This window comes from Canis lupus, chromosome 1, assembly GCF_048164855.1.
Source record: "Canis lupus baileyi chromosome 1, mCanLup2.hap1, whole genome shotgun sequence".
In the NCBI taxonomy this organism is placed as follows: domain Eukaryota; kingdom Metazoa; phylum Chordata; class Mammalia; order Carnivora; family Canidae; genus Canis; species Canis lupus.
Genome location: NC_132838.1, coordinates 81,797,539 through 81,821,892, shown reverse-complemented (window position 1 = coordinate 81,821,892; position 24,354 = coordinate 81,797,539). Strand labels below are relative to the sequence as shown.

The window sequence follows — 24,354 nt, the reverse complement described above, 5'->3', positions numbered from 1 at the left end:
CCTCGAGACTTCAGTTCATTTTTCAAACAGAACATAGTAAAAGAAACTCTCCCTGACTCAGGATGCCAGTCCTGTAGAATACAGTCTAAATGGATGAGGCAGGCACAAGTTTAACATCTCTACTTTCTAGCTGGAGTGTGGGGCACATATTGTACACAAAGCACAAGAATGCAGAAGTTATCACTGCAGAACACATGAAACTAGAGAAAGATCCAAAAGGCCTCCTGGATGAATACTCACTATTTGGTAGAGTCGGACAACTGATACTCTCGTCGTCTGTCATAGCATTCCTGGATTCCAGGATCATTCCATAAACTCTTTATTGCGTCTACATATGGATTCTCAAAAGCAGACACCTTCTCCACGTCGACTTCTCGAACTAATTGTGCATGAGCCTGTTAAAAACAAACACACAGAAACAGCAGTTGTAATCTCTTTCCTTCCTGTCATCGAAAACTGCCTTTGGTTTGCAGATTATACTGTGCACACTCAAGTCTTCCTTTATATGCTTTTTTTTTTTTCAAACTGGTTTATCAACAAGTCATGCTTCATTTTTTTTTTCCTCAGAAAAAATCCAGTCCCAAATCTTTCCCTCTAGAGTAAACCCTGAGGCTACTCAAAGTTGACGACAGGAAGGGTGAGCAGTTCCCATCAGAAGAGTGAGGGTGTCACGCTACACATATGATCATTTCTGGTGTTTATCAGAATCCTAAAACAATGTTATTAAAGGGAAAAAGGGCAGGAATAATTATTCCCCCTGTGTTTATAGTTTATTATAACCAAATACATAATGTACCCAGCCCTTAAGTGTTTATACCTTAGCAAAAACTTAATCAGACTCCTCAACTAACTGGGTTTAGTTTCAATCATTCCCTTTCAGGATAAGGTATAAAACCCCTAGAAGAACAATTAATATGAATGATGTGAAACACGTAACCATTCCCCCTCTGCTCCAATACACCCTGACTTCTAAAGCATTTATTTCATATTTGCCTTATCGACATGATGAGATGAGGATTTCATTAGATTTTTTTAGTGAGGAAAAAAAGACTTTGTTATTTTCATCATACAACATTTAGCAGGAAAGAGGTAAGGAGATTTAACATTTTTTTCAATGAGATTAAAATCAAAACATTACATGGTCAACCTTGAAATTAACCAGGTTATACTGGGCTTAAAATCCTAGTCAATATGGGTTTCATGGATGTAATCTATTATATCCATAACCTATAACTACCCATAGTACATTAATATAACTACAGTAATATGTTATGTGAATTTACCCATCCACATAAATATGCAAATAAATATAACTACCTTGGAAATTGGAGGTAAATAGCTGATAATATATTTGCATACTCTTAATTGCAGAAAAACAAATTTTTCAAACTAGGTTAGTGGATGGCTATCGTGAACACATGATGAACTTATTATTCATTTCAAAGAGTTTTAAGCAGGTGGAATTTTAAGAAATTTTTAAAATACCTTTAATCCATGTTATACCTTGTCTGGTTCCCAAACTTTCCCGTCCTTTTCTACCAAGTGGGAAGGGTCCCATATCATGAGACTAATCTGCACTTAAATAATGTTTTAAGAAGCCCAACATGACAAGACTGAAGAAATCACCTTTCTTGCTAGTTCTGTTCTAACCTTGACGGATCTAGTAACTGAGAAATTCTAGCTCTGCTCTGGACCCCAATCTTGGAAAAGGGATCCCTCTAAGTTGCTTTCTGTACCTAGTCCCTACCCAGGCAATCTGTCTTGTTATCCCAGCAGCGAACTTGCCAGCCTGGCATTCTGTTCCTGAGCTCTATCCCAGATAAGCCTATCCAGGAGATATGTCTTATATCTCTGCAGGTATAGCTACCTAATGTCAAGTTTCAACCTTGGCCTTTCTGCCCTTGCTCACTAAAAGTTCTAACTTAAGTGTCCTGAGATAGGACAATGATCACATCCTTGGCATAATCCTAAATTAGAGCCCCTATGGCTACATCTTTATTACAAGGCCCTTTAGCGGATTCTGTGGATCTTGGGAAGCAGATGGGTACAGAAGGAGGGATCTACAGTACGGTTTCCTGCTGGATATACTCTAAAGACAAGGTTTCGAATGTGACTCTACTTCTTATGACCCTGGGTAAATTGTTTAATCTTTCCAAATATTATTTCTGGTGGGGAACATGCTGCCCCACCAGTCTTGTGTTGCTTTGTATGATGTTACAGTACTATAGCTCGGTGATTCTCAAAAGGTAGTCCATGTACCAACAGCATTACTTGGGTATTTGACAAAAATACAAATCCTTTGGTCCTCAAACCTTGTGTATCAGAAACTGGAAATAAGGCTCAACAATCTGTTTTAAGATTTTGATGCATGCAAAAGTTTGAGAACCAATGCAAACTACAAGGCACACAGATGCTAGTTGTTCTGATCATAATTAACTGGTTTGCTAGCCAAGAATTGCTATGGGAAGTTAAAAGAGAAGAGACTCACAGAGGCAAGAATCATTCCAAAGCAGATGTCTTAAGGGCCAGAAAGCTACAAAAATGACTCAAATGGGCTGGGTATAGGCAATAGGGAGTAATGAGGAGTGCAGCACATTGACAAATACGTTCCTGAATTAAAGAACAGAGATGTTGCTTAGCTCCAACCAGTTGCTGCCATTGGCAAGGTAGGTCCATTGTTGCTAGATCTTCCAATTTTTCAAGGAAGCCAAAAAAATCTAGGTTTTTCTATGAAACATCCCTAATTTCAGACTTGGAAACCCTACAGAAGATAAATAAAACATATCTGTGCTTAAGCTAGACCAGGGGCCATTTTTCATTTGCAACATATGCTCTAAAAGATTCTTTCCCATTTGCTTTTCTGAAAAACTTGACCAACAACACTGTCCTGCACAGAACCTGGAATACAGTTAACTGTCTACTGGTTAATACGTGCTAATGAGTAGGTATTTCCACAGTAATACTTAGACAAATGATTATACAATCTATGAGAAGAAATGGTTGTGACCTCATTCTGAATAGGGTAAAAGTCACATGGTAACACAGATTAGTATAGATTCTATTTCTACAATACATTTGATACTCACTACACAGGGCCAATCATGTCATTTGGAAGGAGTTCCGTGTCTGTTTCTAGAAGTTGGCTTCTGCCAGAGAAAACACCTTCAACATACCAGACATGCTTCACTATTATGATTAAATGCCCACTGGACCCCAATGACATGCTAGGTAATACAGCAATTAGAGAACTAGACATAGTTCCTGCAGGGGATGAGGGGAACAGTTCATATAGATGCCAACCAAACAAAGCACAGGATTATGGGCTCCAGGAGTAGCAACAAGAGTGAATATTTGCATTTCCATCCCTAATTTCAGTTGACTGTAAGAGCATTTAAATAAAGACAACATTCTCAACAGGGTAGAGTTGTAATTTTCCACCAAGAGCCTGCTGCTGTAAAATGAGACTACTTTCTATTGCCAGAGAACTCCTATAATTTCCTATCTCGGGCTATCTCTACTTGCTTTTACTTACAACTGGAATGCCTTCCCTCTTCCTTTCTGTACCTCCTTTAGCTTTTGTTCAAGGGCTATATCATCTGCTACCTCTCACAGGAAGTTATTTCTGATTTTCTTTCCCTCAAAAAAAAAGTTATTTTGGGGGAGCACCTGGGTGGCTCAGTGGCAGAGCGTCTACCTTTGGCTCAGAGCGTGGTCCCAAGGGTCCTAGGATTGAGTGTTGCATTGGGCTCCATACTGGGAGCCTGCTTCTCCCTCTGCCTATGTCTCTGCCTCTCTCTCTGTGTCTTTCATGAATAAATAAAATCTTTTTTAAAAAAGTTATCTTTGTAACCTTTGCACAATGGAACTTCTAGGTTTTGCTTTATGTTAATAGTTATGTCTTGATGTATCTCCCTTCTAAACTATGCAGTGAGGAAGGGGCTGCAGCTTACTGACTCTAATTTGTTTTGGGGCCCATCCAACAAATATTTGTGTAATTTAACTGCACCTCAAAAGTACATATAAATACAATGCCACATCCCACAAGTCAAAGTCAGTTTCTCAAGGAAATCTTCCACCCATTATCACTCTCATATAACTACACAATCCTTAGTAGCACTTATTGGAGTAGGTGGTTCACATCTATTTGTGGGATACCTATTAGTATCCTCCTCCTAATTCACAGTACAAGTTCCAAAACAGGCTCAATACTGCTCAGGGCATAGCAGAGTGCCTGCCACTTGGGAGAGAGAGGCTCAATAAGTATTTGTTGCATGAAGGATACAAGAAAGGAAGGGTAGAAGTTGTTCTAATCTTGCAACCAGGACATCTAACTTCCAGTCCTGGCTTTCCCCATAACACTAACTGGCCATGATCCTTACTTAGGAGAAAGCACATTACTTTTTTATAACTTCCTTTTCCTTGTCCATAGGATGATACAATTAGACTCAATCACTTAAGGACTCATCTAGCCATAAGCAGTATAATTGTAAACACTAAATAAATACATCTACGATACATAGAGCACCAAGAAGCATGTCATACCATTTACTGAAACAACATCTCACTATTTCCAACCAGCGCCTGACAAAACAGGCAGAACGTTGTAAATCTGAACATCAGGAATGCTACATGGCAACTAAGCAAGTAGAATTCAGAACAGACAGGTGATCAAACAGGGTGTTAAGGAGAAAGATTTAGCTGGCAGCTTCTAGGCAGGAAAAATAGGTGAACCAAGGCTGGGTGGATAAAATAAACATGGCATTTTCTGTCAACTGCAGGAAAAAACCCAGTCTAGTGAGGAAGTTTCATGCTGGCTCTTAATTCCAATTAACCTCCAGAGGGGAAGCTGCAATACTAGTCTCAGTTATGAACTCTAACTCAGAAGTCAACCTCCACCGTCTATGAAAGAATATTGCTTTCAGAAAACACAGGTCATCCTTTGGCTCTCACCCAGGACAGAACTTCTAAGTCACTTTTACTGCCTCTTAGGCTTCATTGTTTAATTCTATCCTTGCTGTTTTGGAAAATGGCATCCAAATATAATCAACTGTAATTTGCATTTATGTAAGAATGTTCTCTGAAGTTCCGTAAGTTATTTAAAAGTATGACAGCATTTTACAAAATACACTTAGAGTTTTTAAATTGCCTCTATAAATGTCCCCAATGAAAGTAAATCCTCTCAATTTATAAAACGTATTCTGTATGTGGAAAGAATATTCTTTTGTTTGTAAGAGTAGGAATTCTGTTTTTTCCTCTTTGTCCAAATGTCCAATGTAAATAATAGTGAAAATCACAAGTAATTATGCAAAATTAAGTATTTATTCATGAAAAAGCATGAGGAAAAGGATAGAATACATTTCTTCTTTTTTAAAAGATTTTATTTATTTATTTATTTATTTATTTATTTAAGAGAGAGAGAGAGAGAGAGAGAGATGGAAGAGAGCACAAGCAGAGGCAGCAAAGAGAAAGGGACAAGCAGATTCCCCACTGGGCAGGGAGCCCAATGAGGGACTTGATCCCAGGACCCTGGGATCATGACCTGGACTATAAGGCAGACGCTTAACCCAATGAGCAACCCAGGTGCCCAAGAAATCATTTCTAATAATATTAATAACAATTATAGCTGCCTATCATTTTTCTCTTGAACAGTGTACATAGCAAAACAAAACAGGTATGAGTTAATCAAATAAACAGAATGTAAAGCAAAATTCTATTTAAGTTACAGTTGAATACACCGCATGGAAATACTTAATGATGAATGCTCACTTTCAGAATTCTTAGCAAGCTGGAAGCAAGCCTTAGAGGAACACTGTGAGGACCAAGTAGCTACTATAGGAACTCTGGCAGAATTCTAGGGAAAAACCACATGGAAACCACAAGAGGTGCCAATGTGGTAATGTCTTGTTTTCACGACTCAGCGGTCATGCAACTCAGGTAAATCTTGGATGTGTTGATATTTCCATGGTCACTTCAGCAATGGGGAGGAAGTGAGTCCCCGCCATGGTGGGTCCATCCTGCCCACAAAAGGCCAAGCCTTTGGATGAAATAAAAAAAGACCTTATAATCATTTTGGAAGGATTTTCAAAAAACTCATTAACAGCTTGGGGTGGCTTTCGGCTGGAATGTCACACCTATTCCGGTTCCTATAATCCAGGAGAAGAAAAACCAAATGGTGACTTCCATGTTTGTGGAAGTTCTCAGAAACAAACATTCAGCAGCTCATTAGGGGCTGCTCTGTTTGAAAGGGTGCCCGACACACACAGAGGACCTCTGACTTAAAAGAGTCTAAACCACTGGTGGAGTCTTGTTTTAATTCTGAACCAAGGCCCAGATTGTCTCATTCTTGTTTTTTCTTGGTGCTTATTTCCATTTTCACATTTGAATCTAAAACAACAACAAAAACAACAACAACAACACAACCCTGCAAACTCCTAAATAAATTGTAGAGGGGGAAAAAATCCCATGCTTTTTGTTTTATTTTCTTCTGTCCTAAAGAAATACAGAGTAAGATAAGGGACTCTCTGGGATGGGACTTCTGTGTTGTAAGCCTACCTTCGCCCTGCAGGAACTAAGGGGGCCCTTTGGCAAGCTATTTAACATTTCTAAACTTCTAGTTCCCAATCTGTCAAATGAGGGTAGAAAGAGCTAAAGGACAGGATACACATAAAACACTTAAAGGTAGAATAGAGCCTGATGCCTAAAGCTACCAGTTACTGAAAAAGCAAAAGAAAAGGAAAAAAAAAAAAAATAGTGCAGAGAACATAAACCATGGTGCACACACATCTACTAGCTTCTGCTATGTTGGCCAAGTCACACAAACCTTAATGTGCTCAAATGCGAAATAACATGCTGCAGGTCACGCTGGATACTGGATCTCTGAGTCCTCGAATTGGCAAACACCCCTGAACATACAAGTTCCCACCAAGAATGTGGGCGAGAATTATCATGTCTTAGGCTGCTTTGCCTTCTCTGGCTCTATCACAACCTCAAGAGTTGACCTTCATTATGGTGCATTAGACACAGGGCGCCAGTTGTTGGCCATCCATCTTTTTATGACTGTCCCTGGGTAAATGACAAGGTACAGGAATGTCACACTGAGCTACTATAGGCTGGGTTCACGTGACAAGTGATTCACTCCCATAGAAGAGACTCTCCACGCTTAGGATTCAACTCACTGCTCTGCAGAATTACAAATGACTATATGATACAGCCTTGTGAAGTCTCTGACGAAGATTATGAATTCTGTGTGTAGAGTCCTTCAGAGCTAGGAGCCTGCTGATTCTCCTTTGATAAATGCTGAGGTCCCCTCTTCACCCCAGTGTTGCACAGGGACTGGACCTTCACTGAGTAATCCGAAGAACCAAAGTAGGAGGAAGAAGATTCTGAACAATACCCTTGAGGCCAAACCAGGCTTCGTTCTGTACTCTCACACACCAGCCCTGTGTCTTTAGGCAGGTCACTCAAACTTTCTGAATCTTAGCCCCCCCATCTAGAAGAAAGTGAAAACAATTCATCAAAGGATTGGTAAGAATCGTAAGATGCCCAAAACCAGCATTATAATTACTATGAAATACTGTAGCATCTCAAAATTACCATTTCAACAAATATTTACCTATTGTGTGCAGGCAATGCACTTGACAGTGACAAAGCAGAGAATTTATGTGAAATACAGTGTTCTAATAACAAAATATTAGATGTTTATTAACTTGCCACATACTACCCTGCTTTCACTAAGACTATAGAAATTTATTAATTTTTTAAAAAAGATTTTACTTATTTATTCATGAGAGACACAGAGAGAGAGGCAGAGACACAGGCAGAGGGAGAAGAAGGTTCCCTGTGGGGAGCCCAATGTGGGACTTGATCCCAGGACTCCAGGATCACACTCTGAGCTGAAGGCAGATGCTGAATCACTGAGCTACTCAGGTGCCCCTAAAAATTGATTTATTATCCTATTATTAAATTTGTTCTTCTATCATTGGATTTTTTACTTTTAGTCTCTATTACGGTGTTCAACAAGGGAATCAAAGACTATAAAGCTTACGCCTTTCCCAAAACACATTTGCGGTAAATCTATTTCTCTTTCTGGTTTTGCTTCACTCTCGACTATATCTGCTTATTCTAAAATACAGCGAATTCCTTCTTGGTGGAGGAAATACTCCTTTGTAATTGTTTTAAATGTTCTTTTTCTTTGAGCGCCTGGGTGGCATAGTCAGTTGAGCATCTGACTCTTGGTTATGGCTCAGATAATGATCTCAGGGTCGTGGGATCAAGCCTTGAGTGGGGCTCTGTGCTCAGTAGGGAAGCTGTTTGGGATTCTCTCTCTCTCTACCCCTATCACTCATGCTCTCCTGCCCTCTCTCTCAAATAAATAAATAAGTCTTTAAAAAAAATAAAAATAGGGATCCCTGGGTGGTGCAGCGGTTTAGCGCCTGCCTTTGGCCCAGGGCGCGATCCTGGAGACCCGGGATCGAATCCCACGTCGGGCTCCCGGTGCATGGAGCCTGCTTCTCCCTCTGCCTGTGTCTCTGCCTCTCTCTCTCTCTCACTGTGTGCCTATCATAAATTTAAAAAAAAATTTAAAAATTTAAAAAAATAAAAAATAAATAAAATAAATAAAAATTAAAAATAAAATATTCTTTTTCTTTTTTTTTTTTTAAATTTTTTTTATTTATTTATGATAGTCATACAGAGAGAGAGAGAGAGAGGCAGAGACAGAGGCAGAGGGAGAAGCAGGCTCCATGCACAGGGAGCCCGACGTGGGACTCGATCCCGGGTCTCCAGGATCGCGCCCTGGGCCAAAGGCAGGCGCCAAACCGCTGCGCCACCCAGGGATCCCATATTCTTTTTCTTTTAAAGGACTCAATCTCTTTTTTGGCTCTATCACCAAAAATTTCATGTAAATATTCTTGCGTTTAGTTCTCTGCTTACCATTTTCCTTTTTTTGCATCTGTCTGCCATGTCAAGATTATCAGTATCAATGACACTGTAGGTCAGATGCTTGATGCATTGCGACAAAATATACAAAGTAGTTCCGAAGACTACGTTGACTGATTAATTACATGGTTCCGTTGCAAAGATTCTTACTCTCAGCTCTTGGGATGCGATATAAAAGTCATGCATGGCTAAAATGCTACTTCACGATTACGATGGCAATGTCACAGTATAAATGTGTGTGTGTATCCACACACACTATGACTACTACAAAAAACCAGCTCGTTTTTCAAGAGTTTATACAAAGTCACAGTGATAAAGCAGAAATGAGAAAGGGAGATTCTTTTAAAGATGTGCATATTTATCGAAGTAATGAGGTATGCCTGTAAGGCTGCTTTCAAAGATTAACTAAGGAGCATTAGTTACCTGGATTTTAGTGCCTGTTAATTTGAAAAATGGGTTCTAGGATCAAAGTCACATTATTGTGGACAATGAGGGTTATAAAAAAGTTAAACAGATGTCTATACTACAGAACTCAAAACTGTTAATAAGGCAACGGTGCTAGGAACCCATGAGCTATGCATGGATTGGAGATACTATTGTACTTCCCAAACCTGCTTGACCATGGTAGTTTCTCCTCTCTCTCAGGTCAGCTAATGGGGCTGGTGTTCTGATCGATCACATTCTGAGAAACTGGGTAGAGACAGAGACTTCCAACAAACAGATGGGGTTGATTTTATACAAGCAAAACAACCAACGGACTGGTTCTCATCTATTCTGGAATAATAGGTAAATGCCTGCTTTAGAGATTCACATCTTCTTCATTTTTGAGATCACATTATGCCTGTGGCTCATTTCCGGATATTATGTCTCAGAAGAAACCTAATCATTTTAGCTGTCTGCAATGCCTGTGCTCCTACAATCTTATTAACCAGAGGACTCTGCTGCTGTTGGTTTGGGATTTTATTTTGTTTCTCAACAGAAGGAACAGATAAAGAAGATTCCCCTGCCTGGCTTGGTAGACTTTTGAACAATGCTGAAAAAAAAAATAAAAGAACAAGCTCCTTCCTGGAGCATTCCCAGATGCTCCTGGCAGTTCCAGAGTCCTGCCCAGTGGGTGTAAACTTTCTGGGACATCCACTGTGAAACGTGCCCTCTGCAGCTTCATAGCGTGTGACTGAAAGACTCAGTCCCAGGATCTTGCGGAAGGAAGAAAGCCTTACAGCACACTTATTTCAATACCCCTTTAACTCAGCAGGAAACCGTTCCAATAGTAAGGAGGTAAAAAGCAACCCCACAACACTGCCTACTCGTCCAATAAAAGAAACTACTGACACATTTAGAATCTGAGTAGGAAGAAGGGAACGGAAGTAAAAGAAGCCACATCTTATTAGGTATTTGGGGGGGAGGGGTTAAATATTAAGTTATATAATTTGTCACTTTGAGCAAGAACCCAAATTTCAGAAAGATTATGGATAAGAATCAACTGTAGAAAACTACTTGGACAAACATTGATAAATTGGTAACTTTCTCTTGAGAATATGATGATACAGTTTATAGTCTACTCATGACACTTTCCAGCATGAAAATAATGTTAGAGAGCTTTGAAATATTTATTTACTGACCCACAAATCAGTCAGTTTTACTATGTTGGTATTATTAAAACATTTTCAAATATAAATTTTTTTCTAAAAATAAAATCTTTATGTATCCATGTAGATTAAAGTAAAAGAAAATGAGCAGAAGGATATTTTTTGGTACATTCACGCATTTTAGTTATGTTCTCAGCCATATCTGTTCTAATACGTCTTTGACATTTTTCAGAAGATATTTTTCAATATGTATGTATTATATAATAAATTATTTCATAAAATTGCCTGCAGTATTTTCCAAAATTGCACTAGCTGTTTTAGGTTAATAAATTTGAATTTGTTAACATTTTCAATTGGGTCCAAGGTTTTATAGATGTTAATTTTTTTTTTAGACCTTATAATTTTAATTCAGAAATATTCTTCCTTTTGGAGGCCGAAATAGCTGGTAAGCTGAGAACAAATTCTGCTACAAGAAGGTACGCTTAATTCTATCATTTTTCAACTGCAAATATGTAAATGTTTCAGTTCAAGTATTTCCATTTCCATAGAACTATCTTTTTGTATTACTGTAGAATATTATTCTATCACAAATACCTCGGGAAACAAAATTCATTATTGGTAGATTATCATAGCTTATTTGGGCACAAATATGACGTATTTGTGAGTCATAACTAATTCCAAGCACATTCTCTCCATAGGCTTCTTAGTTTAATAAATGTCTTACTATGATTCTGTGCTCCACCAAGAACTATATTTATATCCTTAACACTAAATTCTTTCAACAATTTTTAAAGAAACAAAAGGGTTCACCTTATTATTCAGAATAATGATAGATATTTCACTTTCTTACAATTAACTTTTAAAAGCTTATCTTTGATTCTCAGAATTAAAGTGGGGAAATCAAACTATAATTGTTTGCAAAGATTTTCTTCTGCTAAGGTAGTTCACAGATTAATATCTACTGCTTCATTTTTTTTTGTACATGCATAAGAAAACTTGGAATAAAAAATGAGTTAAATTCACATGGATCACTTGATCTAAGTGAAAAGTCATGTTTCACAGAGTAACATAGAAACACATTTTCTGCAGCTGCCCATGCTAAAATGTTATATTGGGTACAATATTCTAAAAAAAAAAAACAGCTAATTTTGGAAGTAGATGCCGATACTTTCTCAGCAGATCTGTGTCTTTTGAATTTTGTGTGGTTGCTAATATCATTATGACAAACATGGTGGATGCTAGAAACAATTTTGGACAAGTTACACATTATGGTTAACTTCCTTGAGAAACAAAAATTCAGTATTTAATTTTTTGTTAAACATACACTTTCAGTTTTTTTTAAAAAAAAAAAAACTTATTATGGCCTAAAAGATTTATTGCAAAATAAAAGCACTATGCAACAATAAAACAAAGAGTAACAGATTTACATCAAACAATAAATGATAAAACCATCGAAGCAAATGCTCTCAGATCACCATCGCAAGACTGCGTGGCCTTGACTTTCCATATACTTCAATTATACCTAACATAACCACTGACACTGCTCACTGAAGGCCTGGTATCTTAGTGGACCTCACAGCTTATAGACCAGTGCACAGGATGATTAAGCAATAACAACCAACAGATGGTAAAGGCAAAAGCACCACATTGGTCTCTAACACCCTACTGACTGGAAAGAGTTGGCTGTCCCTACTCACTCTTACCCAAGCCTACTCCTTATTAGCACTGATTGCCCACATGCTGTCTTTTGAAAGGAAGATGTAGTTACATTGCATCTGGAAAGATTTGGGAAAAAGTTGGAACATCTTTCAGATTTAACCAAGTGTTGAAGTGAGAAATCTGTTTAGCTGCATGAACAGAATCTGGGACTACAAAGTGAAAATCTATCAAATTCATCCCAGTTTATTTTAATAAGAAGAATGCTTCATTAAAAAAATGAGAAACTAGATTGGGAGATAGATTAAAATACAAATACTAGATTGGTGAGATACTGGGGCAACAGGTGTAACCTGCAAGTATCTCAAGCAAACTAGGACTCTGGATCAGTCTATGCATGGTGAAGACACAGGCTGGGGGAATCAAGAAGACTAGAAGTAAGCTGATAAAACTGCAGACCTCCTCGTCCAGCACAATTTTTTTTTAAGGGATCAACATCTAAAATCGAGAGCCTTCCATTAAACAAGCAAGCACATTAGCTACCTCTCTTGATAAACTGGAAGATATTAAACAGTAATGAGCCCATATTCCAAGAGAACAAGAGGCTGTAGACAAGTAGGCTACCATCTACCCTTCGCCACTGTCAATAATAACAGGAAAGGGCCTAATTCTTTATGGAAGTGAAGAATATTTTATCTCCCATAATGCCCAAATTAATTATGTTGTGATGAAGAACAGGACCTGGCCATCTTCACATTACCTGGGTGGTCCTGAAGTAATCTGACTTCAGGCCCCACCCCCCATCCCATGCAGAGCTTGTGTGATGCCCCTATTCTGTATATAACAAGGAGGCTTGTTGGGGCACCTGGGTGGCTCAGTGGTTGGGCATCTGTTTTTGGCTCAGGTCATGATCCGGGGTCCTGGGATCAAGTCTCGCATCAGACTCCCTGCAGGAAGCCTGCTTCTCCCTCTGCCTATGTCTCTGTCTCTCTGTGTCTTTCATGAATAAATAAATAAATTTTTTTTTTTTTTTTTAAAGGAGGCTTGTCTACTCTGCATAAGAGGAAGCAAGAACTACACTGAATCCAACTCCCACCAGTGGGCATTTAGTCAGTTTCCTCATCAGGATCCATTAAAAATGTTGTGTACTTGGGCTCTTCTGATATCTTCCCCTTACCAGCCCCTCAATTTATACCCTAGAACTGTGGTTACACTAAACTTTGAGTGCTCTTGTATGAGTTCCAATCCATGCAGTCTCACAGAGAGGAATAGGGCAGGAGTTAGGAACAGAGTTTCCTGCATGCTCCCGCTGACTTGTTTTTGGGCCTCTCCAAGGCTCAATTTCCTTATCCCTAAAGTGGTGTTGTCATAACGTCATCACAGCATTGTTATAAAGCTTAAATGTAATACTATTCACAAAACAGAATAACAACATGCACACACTAATGGCTCAGTAAATAGAAGCAAACTTTTGTTTGTACTTCAGGTACGATCTAAGGGGAATGATGGTGGAATCTTCTTACCTAGTCTTCTTTTATTTACCTAGTATTCAGTTAAACAAGTCTTTTTGGAGGTTTTGAATTTTAAGAATCTGTTCCAAAAATTTCAAAATAACTTCTATGGTTCCAACCAACATGCTATATAGCATTATCATCTTTACATCTTAAAGATATACTGTTTTACACTCCTATTTAAATTATGGATTATATACAATAATTATAGTGACCACTGGGGATTATTCTACAGTTACAATTGTTTTTCCAACAAAAGCATGCTGCCTTTAGTTAACATATAATTTTTTTTTCTCCACAGGTAAGCCCAAAACTAATCACATTGCATTCACCTCAATGTGAGTTTTCAAAACATGCAAAGAGCACAACCTGACAGAAACCTTTTCTAAGATACTTGAATGGATGTGTGTGAAGATTTTATCAGATATTATATATCCAGATGATGCACTCTTCCCGTGAAATTCTCATAAGCTTCCCATGAAATGCTAAAGTGGTTGGTGATATAGCACGGGTCATGAAATGAAACCAAATCAAATCCATCCTAATATAACTCAAAAAGGTCTTTGCAATTTGCATTGCTTTTTCAGAAAGATAAAAATGCATATTGCTTCTTTTATGTATTCTTAGCTATATATCTATTTTTGAAAAGCTCTCATGTAATTTCTAAGTTTAGGACCTACTTCTTCTTCTCTCTCTTTTTTTTTTTTTTTTTTTTTTTTGTGCTGTCTGGGCTACAGTCCATCTTTGATAACATTTGGACCCTCATTCCAAGGAACCTATATAGACTGACTCTCCAAAGGAAGATAACCTTTCCCTAACCTCTTTTGTGCTTGTGAGTAATACAAGATGACCACTCTCTTCCTGTCTACAGCTTCGATGGGCACCATCCATTCACATAGATTTAAAATATTTTAAAATTCCCTTTATGAGGTGCCTGGGTGGCTCACTCGGTTAAGCGTCGGGCTCCCTGCTTAGGGGTAAGTCTATTTCTCCTTCTCCCTCTACCTGCCACTCCCCCTACTTGTGCTCTCTTTTTCTGTCAAATAAATAAAATAAAATCTTAAAAAAAAAAAATTCCCTGTACTTGATGGTAGGAAAAACCAACCTATCTAGAGTTTCGACTTCTTTGATTAAAGCAATCTCTTGCTAGGAAAAGGAGTTAAAGGAAGAAATTCATTTCTTATACCCCAAGGCAGGACACTGTAGGGAGATAAAACAAAAAGAAAGGGCAATTAAAGGAGTCAGTGGCGGAATAAGGTTAAAAACAGTGGTGCACCTACAGACAGAAACTTCGAGATCATTTATCTGGGTTCATTACCAGGTTACTTATCTTTCTTTTTTTTTTTAAGATTTTATTTATTCATGAGAGACACAGAGAGAAAGAGAGGCAGAGACACAGGCAGAGGGAGAAGCAGGCTCCTTGCGGGGAGCCCGATGTGGGACTCGATCCTGGGTCTCCAGGGTCACGCCCTGGGCTGAAAGTGGCACTAAACTGCTGAGCCACCCGTGCTGCCCTAGATTACTTATCTTTTTATTTCCCATTCATTAATATGAGATTTAAGAAGGGCAGATTACATAGATATATAAAAAAATGGTAGAAAGGGAAAACCTCAAGCAGTATATTCAAACAGAAACAACAGGAATGAAACAACAGCACTGGAGCCTTATGTTTAGGAAGGAAATCATTAGTCACCAAGAGCAGTAGCCCTTAATTAAAAAGCTAACCTACAGATCTGGTAAAGAAAGGATGTGTGGTGGGCCCTCAGGCTTCCACGAATCCAATTTATCTTTTCCTTTAAGCCTTTCCTAATGATTACCTTTGCGGGGCATTTAGAAACTTCAAAAAACACTCATGGGACATGGAGCTGTAGCCTTGCCTGGCACTGCTTTTTAACTGTTCCGCATCTGTGCACATAGAATTTCCAACAATGCTGTAAATTACTTGAGGGCAAGAACTGTCTGTCTACTCTTTCTTACATTCTAGCATGATGCTAGGGCTACTTAATATGTATTTCTACAGTGGAATCGAACGATCTTCATTCTGATACATTTGTCCAGAAATACCATCTGACAAGGCTGAGGATAAGAAGAAATGATGACCAGTACTGGACAGAGGAAGTGGTCCTGCTGATGCTGGGAGATCTGGCTGGGCCTCTGGTATGATCTTGGACTCTTCTATTAACCTGTATAGGGTTAAGTGTTGACTTCCATGGCCAAACTATTGGATTCAAGATTGGTAGAGATGCCTTGCCCTTATACATTCAGATCTAAGCTGGGGTGAAATTTAAAATATTTACCCAGTGGTAAATACCCAGGCTAGGGCTCTGAACTTTTCTCGCTGTGTCTCACAACAACCTTTTAGCCTTTTAGCTAATGGACCACAAAGGGGCCTTAAGTAACCCAGGGTAGGACCAAGGCTATGGGGGTCCCTCAAAGAACTTAGGGCAACAGCTATAATATAATTTAAAAAAATTTAACACTGATATAGTGTCAGCAAAGTGTCGGGTCTGAATACCAACTCAGCCTGGAAGTAGTATCTTTGAGTCATAAATATGTTAATTTTACTCAAAAGTTATTCTTTTTTAAAATTTTTATTTATTTATGATAGTCACAGAGAGAGAGAGAGAGAGAGGCAGAGACACAGGCAGAGGGAGAAGCAGGCTCCATGCACCGGGAGCCCGATGTGGGATTCGATCCCGGGTCTCCAGGATCGCGCCCTGGGCCAAAGGCAGGCGCCAAACTGCTGCGCCACCCAGGGATCCCTCAAAAGTTATTCTTATCTGATAGTGCAGGACTGCTTACAGAGCTGGCAAAAACAAAAAGAAAAGAAAATAGAAATTCCCATCAATGCCATCAGTAATATGTTTGTTTTTTTTTTTAATTCTACTCCTGCTTATACTTCTAACTTGACATTTTTTGAGGGAGTCATTCTCTCTAATTCCTGGCTTCTCCACAATAGCGTTAGTCTATTCTGCAATGAAGAGCCCAAATTGTGCTCTGTTCCCTGCTTTATTCAACAAATAAAACATAAAGGCCAAGAACAGACCTAACCACTGTCTTAGTTTTACAGAGGAGGAGAGTGCTATTTTTTGTTCACAATACAATTCCTGTGACATGCAATGGCAAAGACAGTCCAACCCAAGAGTGTGAGGCCCCTCTGGACTCAGATACAGCTTGTGGCATGCCAGCAGCCTTCAGAGGCCAGGAGGATGAAAAGCAGGACAGCAGGGAAACCTGACATAATCCTCATACTAATTATCTGAACTTGGCTGAACATTAAAATCACCTGGGGAGCTTTAAAAAAACATACAAGTCTGGGTCCCACACTTGGAGATCTGACTTCATTGGCCTAGGAAGTGGCCAAAGTTTTTAAAAGCTCTCTAGGTGGTCCTAATGTGAAGCCTGAGTCAAGGAACACTGGTGGAAACCATGCTCTCCAGAGTTAGGAGAACATAACCATCCATGGGGTATAGAAAGAAACTATCAAAACCTACATGCTTCATTAAAAAAAAAAAAAAAACCAGCTATTAGGTTTTACTCTATTTAATACATGGAGTAACAGTGGCACCTGCGTCTCTCAGAGGACAATGTGAGGTAACCAGGAATCCTGAGGAGCCCCAACTCCTTTGTTTACTTTCAGTGTATTGCTAAATATCTCCATTAATGTACCTCTAGAATTAGGTAATTTACAGATTCTGTTATCTTAAACATTAGAATCCTGACAACACTTCATAATGAGAAGGGGGATAATCAGGAAATATTTTGAGCCACCGAGGTTTCCTAATTACATGGATGGCAAACTACCTAGAAAACTGTGTAACCCAAAGATGAGTTGCACATTTTTCTTTTACAAAATGACAAGCGTTCCAAATACACTGACCTTTCTATTGTCAGGACCAGGGGCTGAAGGAACAGCCTATTTGGCTGACACTTTTGTAAAAATAAACATATTTAATCTATCTCTTCAAGGCCAAAGAACATTTTAACAGTGAATGAGAGAGAAATTGCTAGGAAATGTGTGCTATGGAAAGTACATTTTGAAAGTGGATGTTTGGAAATGTTTCCAATGTGATGGGATTCAGCTGTCAAAACCAATGTAAGATATGACACTAGAAAAAGACCTTATGTATACATTTTATAAAGTTGGGGAAAAAACATTTAGGAGAAAAGAGTTTCAGTGAAGTTTTAAACCCATTTGTTAAAGATGAATAGTGTAACATAACACCTTTCAATTAGTTTGCAAGAACAACTGACTGATATTGGCGAAGATGGAAATTTACTAGCAAAATTTCAATAAGAAACCTTTTCATAGGTGGTCACTGAGATTGAAAATGGGCACTAGGATTTAGCAGGCACAACCAATCATATAGTTCCATGTACAGCCACAAAGCTTGTGTGGTGTCTTTTTATTTATGAGACATTAAAATTAAGTAATGAATTAAACTGAGTTTAGAACCAGACTATGGAATCACAGAATTAATCAATTTTTTAAAAAATCATAAAACGTTTTATATCACAAAGGATTCAAAAATTTTATCAAGCACGATGTCAATAAAAACCAAAATAATTTTTACCAAAAGGGTGCACGATCAAGAAGGTTTGGGCCATATTCTTGTTTGGTAGACTACCCTGTGTATTCAGTCCACCATTTCAAAATCAGAGATGTGGAGTGTGGAGAGAAGCAGCCTGCACTACACACTGTAGGCATTGATTACCTTGGGTTGGTCGTGTGCAAGAGAAAGGTGAAGGAAAAATTAGGAATTCTGTCTGTGAGAGTGAGCTGTGAAACTTCTGGAACTGTGTTAAAGACTGGTTTGGAGATCAAGCAGACAAATATATATTTCACCAATTTGGTGAACCCAGGGAACCTCATATTTTTATTGTCCCAAGTGTCTTATGCTATGGTTTTATATGCAGATGCTTAAGACATGCTGTTAACAAAAGCCAATTATTTTTTGGTTAAAGAACTAACCTCTCTGCAGTGTATCAATCAGTAAGAGCCACTTCTGCTAATACAACATAAAATCACCATTCTTCTAATTGATAGTATGTTCTGATATTAGATCTATAATGATCAGACACTGGGAAGTGGAAAAATTAATTAGTATTAGCAAATTATAAAAAGCCTCTGCTAAATATACTGAAGTGCGAAACTATGAGACCATGTTCTGAGCCCCACAAGACACCCACTTTCAATGTGTTAGGATTATCTGTTTCATACTCCGTGTACTAATATTTGGTTTAGTTGTTAGAATCATTAACCATCTTGATCCTAATATTACCTGTGACTACAAAAATGCTCTTGTGATATAAGGGAAATGGGTATATAGAAACCACATCTTATATGATCATAGAAACACTGTTTATTTTGGGAAATCTGACTCTTAAAAGCCAACCTTTAAGGAAATGGATTCTCTATGAGCAACAATTCCTAATGAACATTCTGAAGTACTCACAGACCTCCCCTTTGGATTCCTTACAGTGTCAGGGTCTCATGTGACACTTATGTAAAAATAAATATATTTAACTGCCGTCACTAGCTTGCCTCTCAGAACGCATTAACTAGCAGAAGAATCCTCCCTTGGCTCAGGATCACGTGCTTGCTCACCTGAGCTGCTTCTGCTCTGGGTAACTGAGGATATAGCACATGTAGGTCAAAGACATCCATTACAGAAATTTAAGCCCATCCCACACCCCAGGCAGCATTTAGTGCACTTTTCCACTCTTGTTCCACTGTGTATTTTTCAATATGGAACACAAAAACTTGCATTTTAAAAAATTATTTATTTATTTGTGTTTAGAGAGGGACAGAGAGTGTGAGCAAGGGGAGGGGAAGAGGAAGAAGGAGAGAATCCTTAGACTGCACTGAGCATAGACCTTGATGCAAGGCTTGATTCCCAAGACCCAGAGCTCATGACTTGAGCCAAAGTCAAGAGTTAATTGCTTAACTAACTGAGCCACCCAGGCACCCCACAAAAGCCTGAACTTTAGTAAGACAAAAATCTCATGCTTCTTAATGTTCTCCATGCAGTGCCCATCACATACAACTGTCCCATTCATTTTATTAAAAGTGTCTTTTGTTTCCTGCTTGCTAATTTAACAATGCAGAGGAGCTGGAAAAGAAACAAAGTAAATCACCAGGCTAGGTGTCACCTACCAAAACATCTTATTTTTCCTTAAATGCAGATGTCCAATAGCAAAGCCCTTGCTTCAATTATTCACAACACTTATTTAGCTTGAAAGTTGTGATGCAGACGAGCTATCCATGCTACCCTGGGGGTGGGAAGAACTCTTGGAAGAGGATTTGGCAGGTGATGGCTGGAGTCCAAGGATATGGTAACAAAATATGCTATTTGGGTAGGTAAGAAACCACAACATCCATAAAGTTAATATGGAAAGGCATATTTAGAAAAGCACCAAGGAGATCTCTGAAAACATAATCCTGGGAGTACCCAAGTCTATGATAACAGGTTATCACCTGTCCCCCTCCCTCATTAAAGTTAAAAGCATTCATATTTGCCAGTCTTTCTCTACTCTTTCTCCTCTGACATAATCCCTCCCATCATGCATAAGGTGTGATGTGTGAAATACCCTACTTAATATCTAATTGCCTACTCTGTGCACAGCACTGTGATAGGCACTTAGGAGACACACAGAGGCTAATGGTTAGAAAGATAATTATGAAGACAACTAAGAAAAGGTAGGAACCTGGAGAGAAATGGGGACAAAGAAGGGTTCAGTGAAAAGGTATCTCTGAAATACATGTCTGAATACACGCAGATCCTCTGGGAGCTGTGCAACATGTCCCACACTGAAATCTGTGATGGGCCGGGAAGGAAGTTGAATGAGCACAGTTGCCTTGGATAGTTGTCAGGTTATTCACTGCAAAAGGCCCTAAGCCAAGGAGGCAGTGGGAATTGAAACCCCACCCGTGTGCTACTGGCCAGGTACACAGTGTCCACTCACAGGAAGGCACCACTCAGCCAGGGCAGGCCTGCAGGAAAGGCACCAATTGTACCAGCCCACAGATATTTCTCTTCTTTGCTTCCGTGTAGCATTTACAGCACAATTTAGCTACATAATTTAACAGTTAACTGTATACTGTCTTGTGCAGTTCTTGCTTTATTTATATTTTAAATATCTGCCTAGCTAGACTTTCCCTGAGGGGTAGCACTATGTCTCTCCCTTGGGTGGTTCAACTCTCTGAGGGGGCTTCCTTTGCTGGTTTGGAATGTCTATGTTTCTGGTGCCCATCTGAATCAGAAGTACAAAGCAGACAACTAGTGGGGTGGTACCCAGCCCCTTCAGGTTGTCAATTCCCCAGGGCATGTGGTAAAAATCACTCAGGGCTTTCTAGTTTTCTGGTTTATACCTCTGTGCTTGGCCATGATTAGACATGAAACCATTCCTGAAAAGGCAAACGTATATCCTGGGCTTCAAGTTTACTGTCCACTTTCTCAGAGTCGCCTGCTTAAGAAAATCTAGAAGTTGAGAAAATTTTCTGAGAATGTCTTTCATAAGACATTAGCAATACTTTTGGAGAACAGGGAGGCAAGTAATCTCCACTTCCTCTTTAGGCAGTGAGTCTGGTCATACATACACCTATTTTTAATCCCGCATTCTATCGCTAGCAAGGCAGTTTGCTCAATAAGGCAAATTGCAAACGTTTTATGTAAATCCTACAGTTGCCACTCTTTCTTTTGTAGAAACAGGCTCTGCACAAGGAGAAGCTGATCCAATAGTTAAAGTATGAAAGACTTGGCTGTTGTAGAAAAAATATTTTCTTATAACAACTAGGCAAAGACTGTTTCCAAAATTCCTAGAGTCTGATAAAATTAAAACCACATGGCAAATGGTGTTGAGGTTCTTTTTTTTCCCTTTTACATAGAGAAAAGTATTTTAAAATATGTAATAATATATTTAGAACTTAGGTATTGGGTATCAATGAATAGTATCAGTTTTTGAAAGTGCATGTCAAAATTCTCACAGTGTTAAAAGTGAAAATGAGTACTTAATAGTACTTGCACAGGAATGACCTAGTATCACACTGCAACTCCACATTTATTGTATTATTCAACTGCTGAACTAGTGAGAGCAGTTTGAGATTGTCATCTTAGTCCTTCAATGCATAGCAGGTGAGCTCTGATGGAGGGAGTTCAAGGACAGTATTTCCCACTTCTTCATCTTGGCTCCCCTGTAGTTTACAACCATTTCAGGACACACTGGCTTTTGAGATATTATGACATACCCTATGAACTGTTAAATAAAAGTGGCATATTGCATTTTTATTCATTTGTTTAAGGTATGTGATTTTCAGCAGATATGACTTTATACCTCAAGGCCAACTACAATTAAGATTCCATAGCCTGGATCATTTTTTTTTAATTAAAAAAAATTGAAGAATTTTTTAAATTAAGGACTGTTCTATCAAGTACACTATGACTCCACCTACTTTTTTTCTCTCTCTCTCTTAAACAGAACACTGTGGAGATCTACATTATTAGCCAAATGTAATGCACCACATTCTGCAACTCTGGTTGATTTTAGAAGGAATTGTAAACCTTACTTTGAGAACAAAGCCTGGCTCACAATTTGTTTAAAATGTCCTGAAGCAATGTGATTGCTGGCATTGATGAGGGCCGGACAAGGAGATGTCTACATGTCTTGGTAAGGTAGTGACTTCTGAGATTTGGTACCAGGAACAGCCTTTGGAATGGGCAAAATCCCATGCCCCACCTCCAATCGGCCTTTAAAAAGGGGGGGGGGGGGCATGTGGGTGGCTCAGTGGTTGAGCATCTGTCTTCGGCTCAGGTCTTGTTCCCCGGGTCCTGGGATGGAGTCATGCATCAGGTTCCCCACAGGGAGCCTATTTCTCCCTCTGCCTGTGTCTTTGCCTCTCTCTGGGTCTCTCATGAATAAATAAATAAATCTTTTAAAAAACATAATCAAGTGGGGGATGGAAACAAAAAAGATCAACTTTCAGGTCCTTGAACTAAGTTTTAAGAAAACTACACAGGCAAGTTCTGTCATAGTATTGGTTGAGTTTTCAACTTCAAATTACCAAGATAACACATTATTGGGTAATGTAATTCTTTTTTCTATTGTGAAGTAAAGAGGAAATTCCACTGAAAACAAAAACATATTTACACATTTTTTTTTTCACATTTGTTATTAACTCTTTAGACTAGAAGCAACTAGTGAGGAGAGAAATCTAATATTTTAAATCTAATGATTTAAAATACTGGGATAGGAAGATAACTTTCATAATGCCATTCTGAACTAAGTAGAGAAGATAGATACTATGCTCAGCCTCGTTGATTTGGGGGGAGGGGGCGGGTATAGAAGGGATTGTCAATGAACTTGTCCAAAGTCACTTAAGCTTGTGAGTGGCAGAGTCAACATTCAACCCATTCAACCCAGTAGGGTTGACTCCAGAATGGCTGCATCATAATGATACACTAATAATGGAGACATGAGCAAAAGTTACTTGTCTATATAATTTAGATAAAGAAGCTGATAATAGTAGTTCTAGGTAATTGGTATAGAGGGAATGTTTCCAAAAGTGAGAGCAAAATAGACTTCCTGATAGGATGATTTTAAGGTATTAAGAAATGGAAGGGAGGGAGGGAGAGAGAAAGAGAGAAAGAGAGAAAGAAAGAAAGAGAAAGAGAAGAAAGAAAGAAAGAAAGAAAGAAAGAAAGAAAGAAAGAAAGAAAGAAAGAAAAGAGAGAGAGAGAAAGAAGAAAGAAAGAAGAAAGAAAGAAGGAAGAAAGAAAGAAAGGAAGAAGGAAGGAAGGAAGGAAGGAAGGAAGGAAGGAAGGAAGGAAGGAAGGAAGGAGGCAATAAAGCCAGATCTGAATATTCGGTATTGCAAACTCATGGCCCAAATAACCAACCTAAGCAGCTACATTTGAGGAACTATGGTTGAAGATGAGGGATTGGATGAAATCCATCAAGTGGAGTAAGAATTAGGCCTGGAAACCTCCTCTTACATTTTCCCTTTAGTTACCCTTATTTCATGACCCGCATGAACAGAGGTCCTCGGGATCTGTCAAAAGCTCTCTGACTCCAAGAAAATACAATGTCTTCTCAGGTGTTCCATGACTAAACTACTTTGTCATCTTCTTGAGATTAGCAGGGATGAAAAAGTGGTAGGATTTCTTTTTTTTAAACAGTGAGCTTCCATGTCTTGAAATGTGGAAATGCTCAGGTAGATTCCTTAGAGCAGACACCACTGTTTAGGCAACGTTAATCTGTCTGAAATGTTTCTTTTTTTTTTTTTTAATTGTACACCAAACCTATAGACAGAAAAATCAAGCCAGATTCAATGGGGAAAAAAAAATCTTTCTGTTCTCATTCTTCTCCATAATAATTAGCAATGCCAGAAAAGTACTAGAGTGAGGTCTCTACAATAAGTCAGGAACTCAACAGAGGTTGTCAAGAAACAAGATGGCAGGGAATATACAGTACCTATCAAGCAGTCTTAAAATACTAAAAACTATAAGAGACTTAAATTCAGTTAATTTGAGAAAAGAACTAGTGAAAAATCCTATGTCTATTAAGCCTACAAGTAAAATTGCAAGTGGAATTTATTTTACAGAACACACTGTGGATAGTGTTCATCTTGACAATGTAAAAATAATACTATAATCATAACATAC

General features: G+C 38.6%; 1 protein-coding gene across 2 annotated transcripts in view; it reads right to left on the bottom strand.

Moving 5' to 3' along the window:
* The window catches only part of LOC140639169 (guanine nucleotide-binding protein G(q) subunit alpha), a 307,081-nt gene that overhangs the window by 97,706 nt on the left and 185,021 nt on the right, over positions 1-24,354 (bottom strand). For both annotated transcript variants that reach the window (XM_072837677.1, XM_072837673.1), the window contains exon 3: positions 241-395. In XM_072837677.1, coding sequence (XP_072693778.1) covers positions 241-395 — 155 coding nt within the window. The remainder of the gene's footprint in view (positions 1-240; positions 396-24,354) is intronic.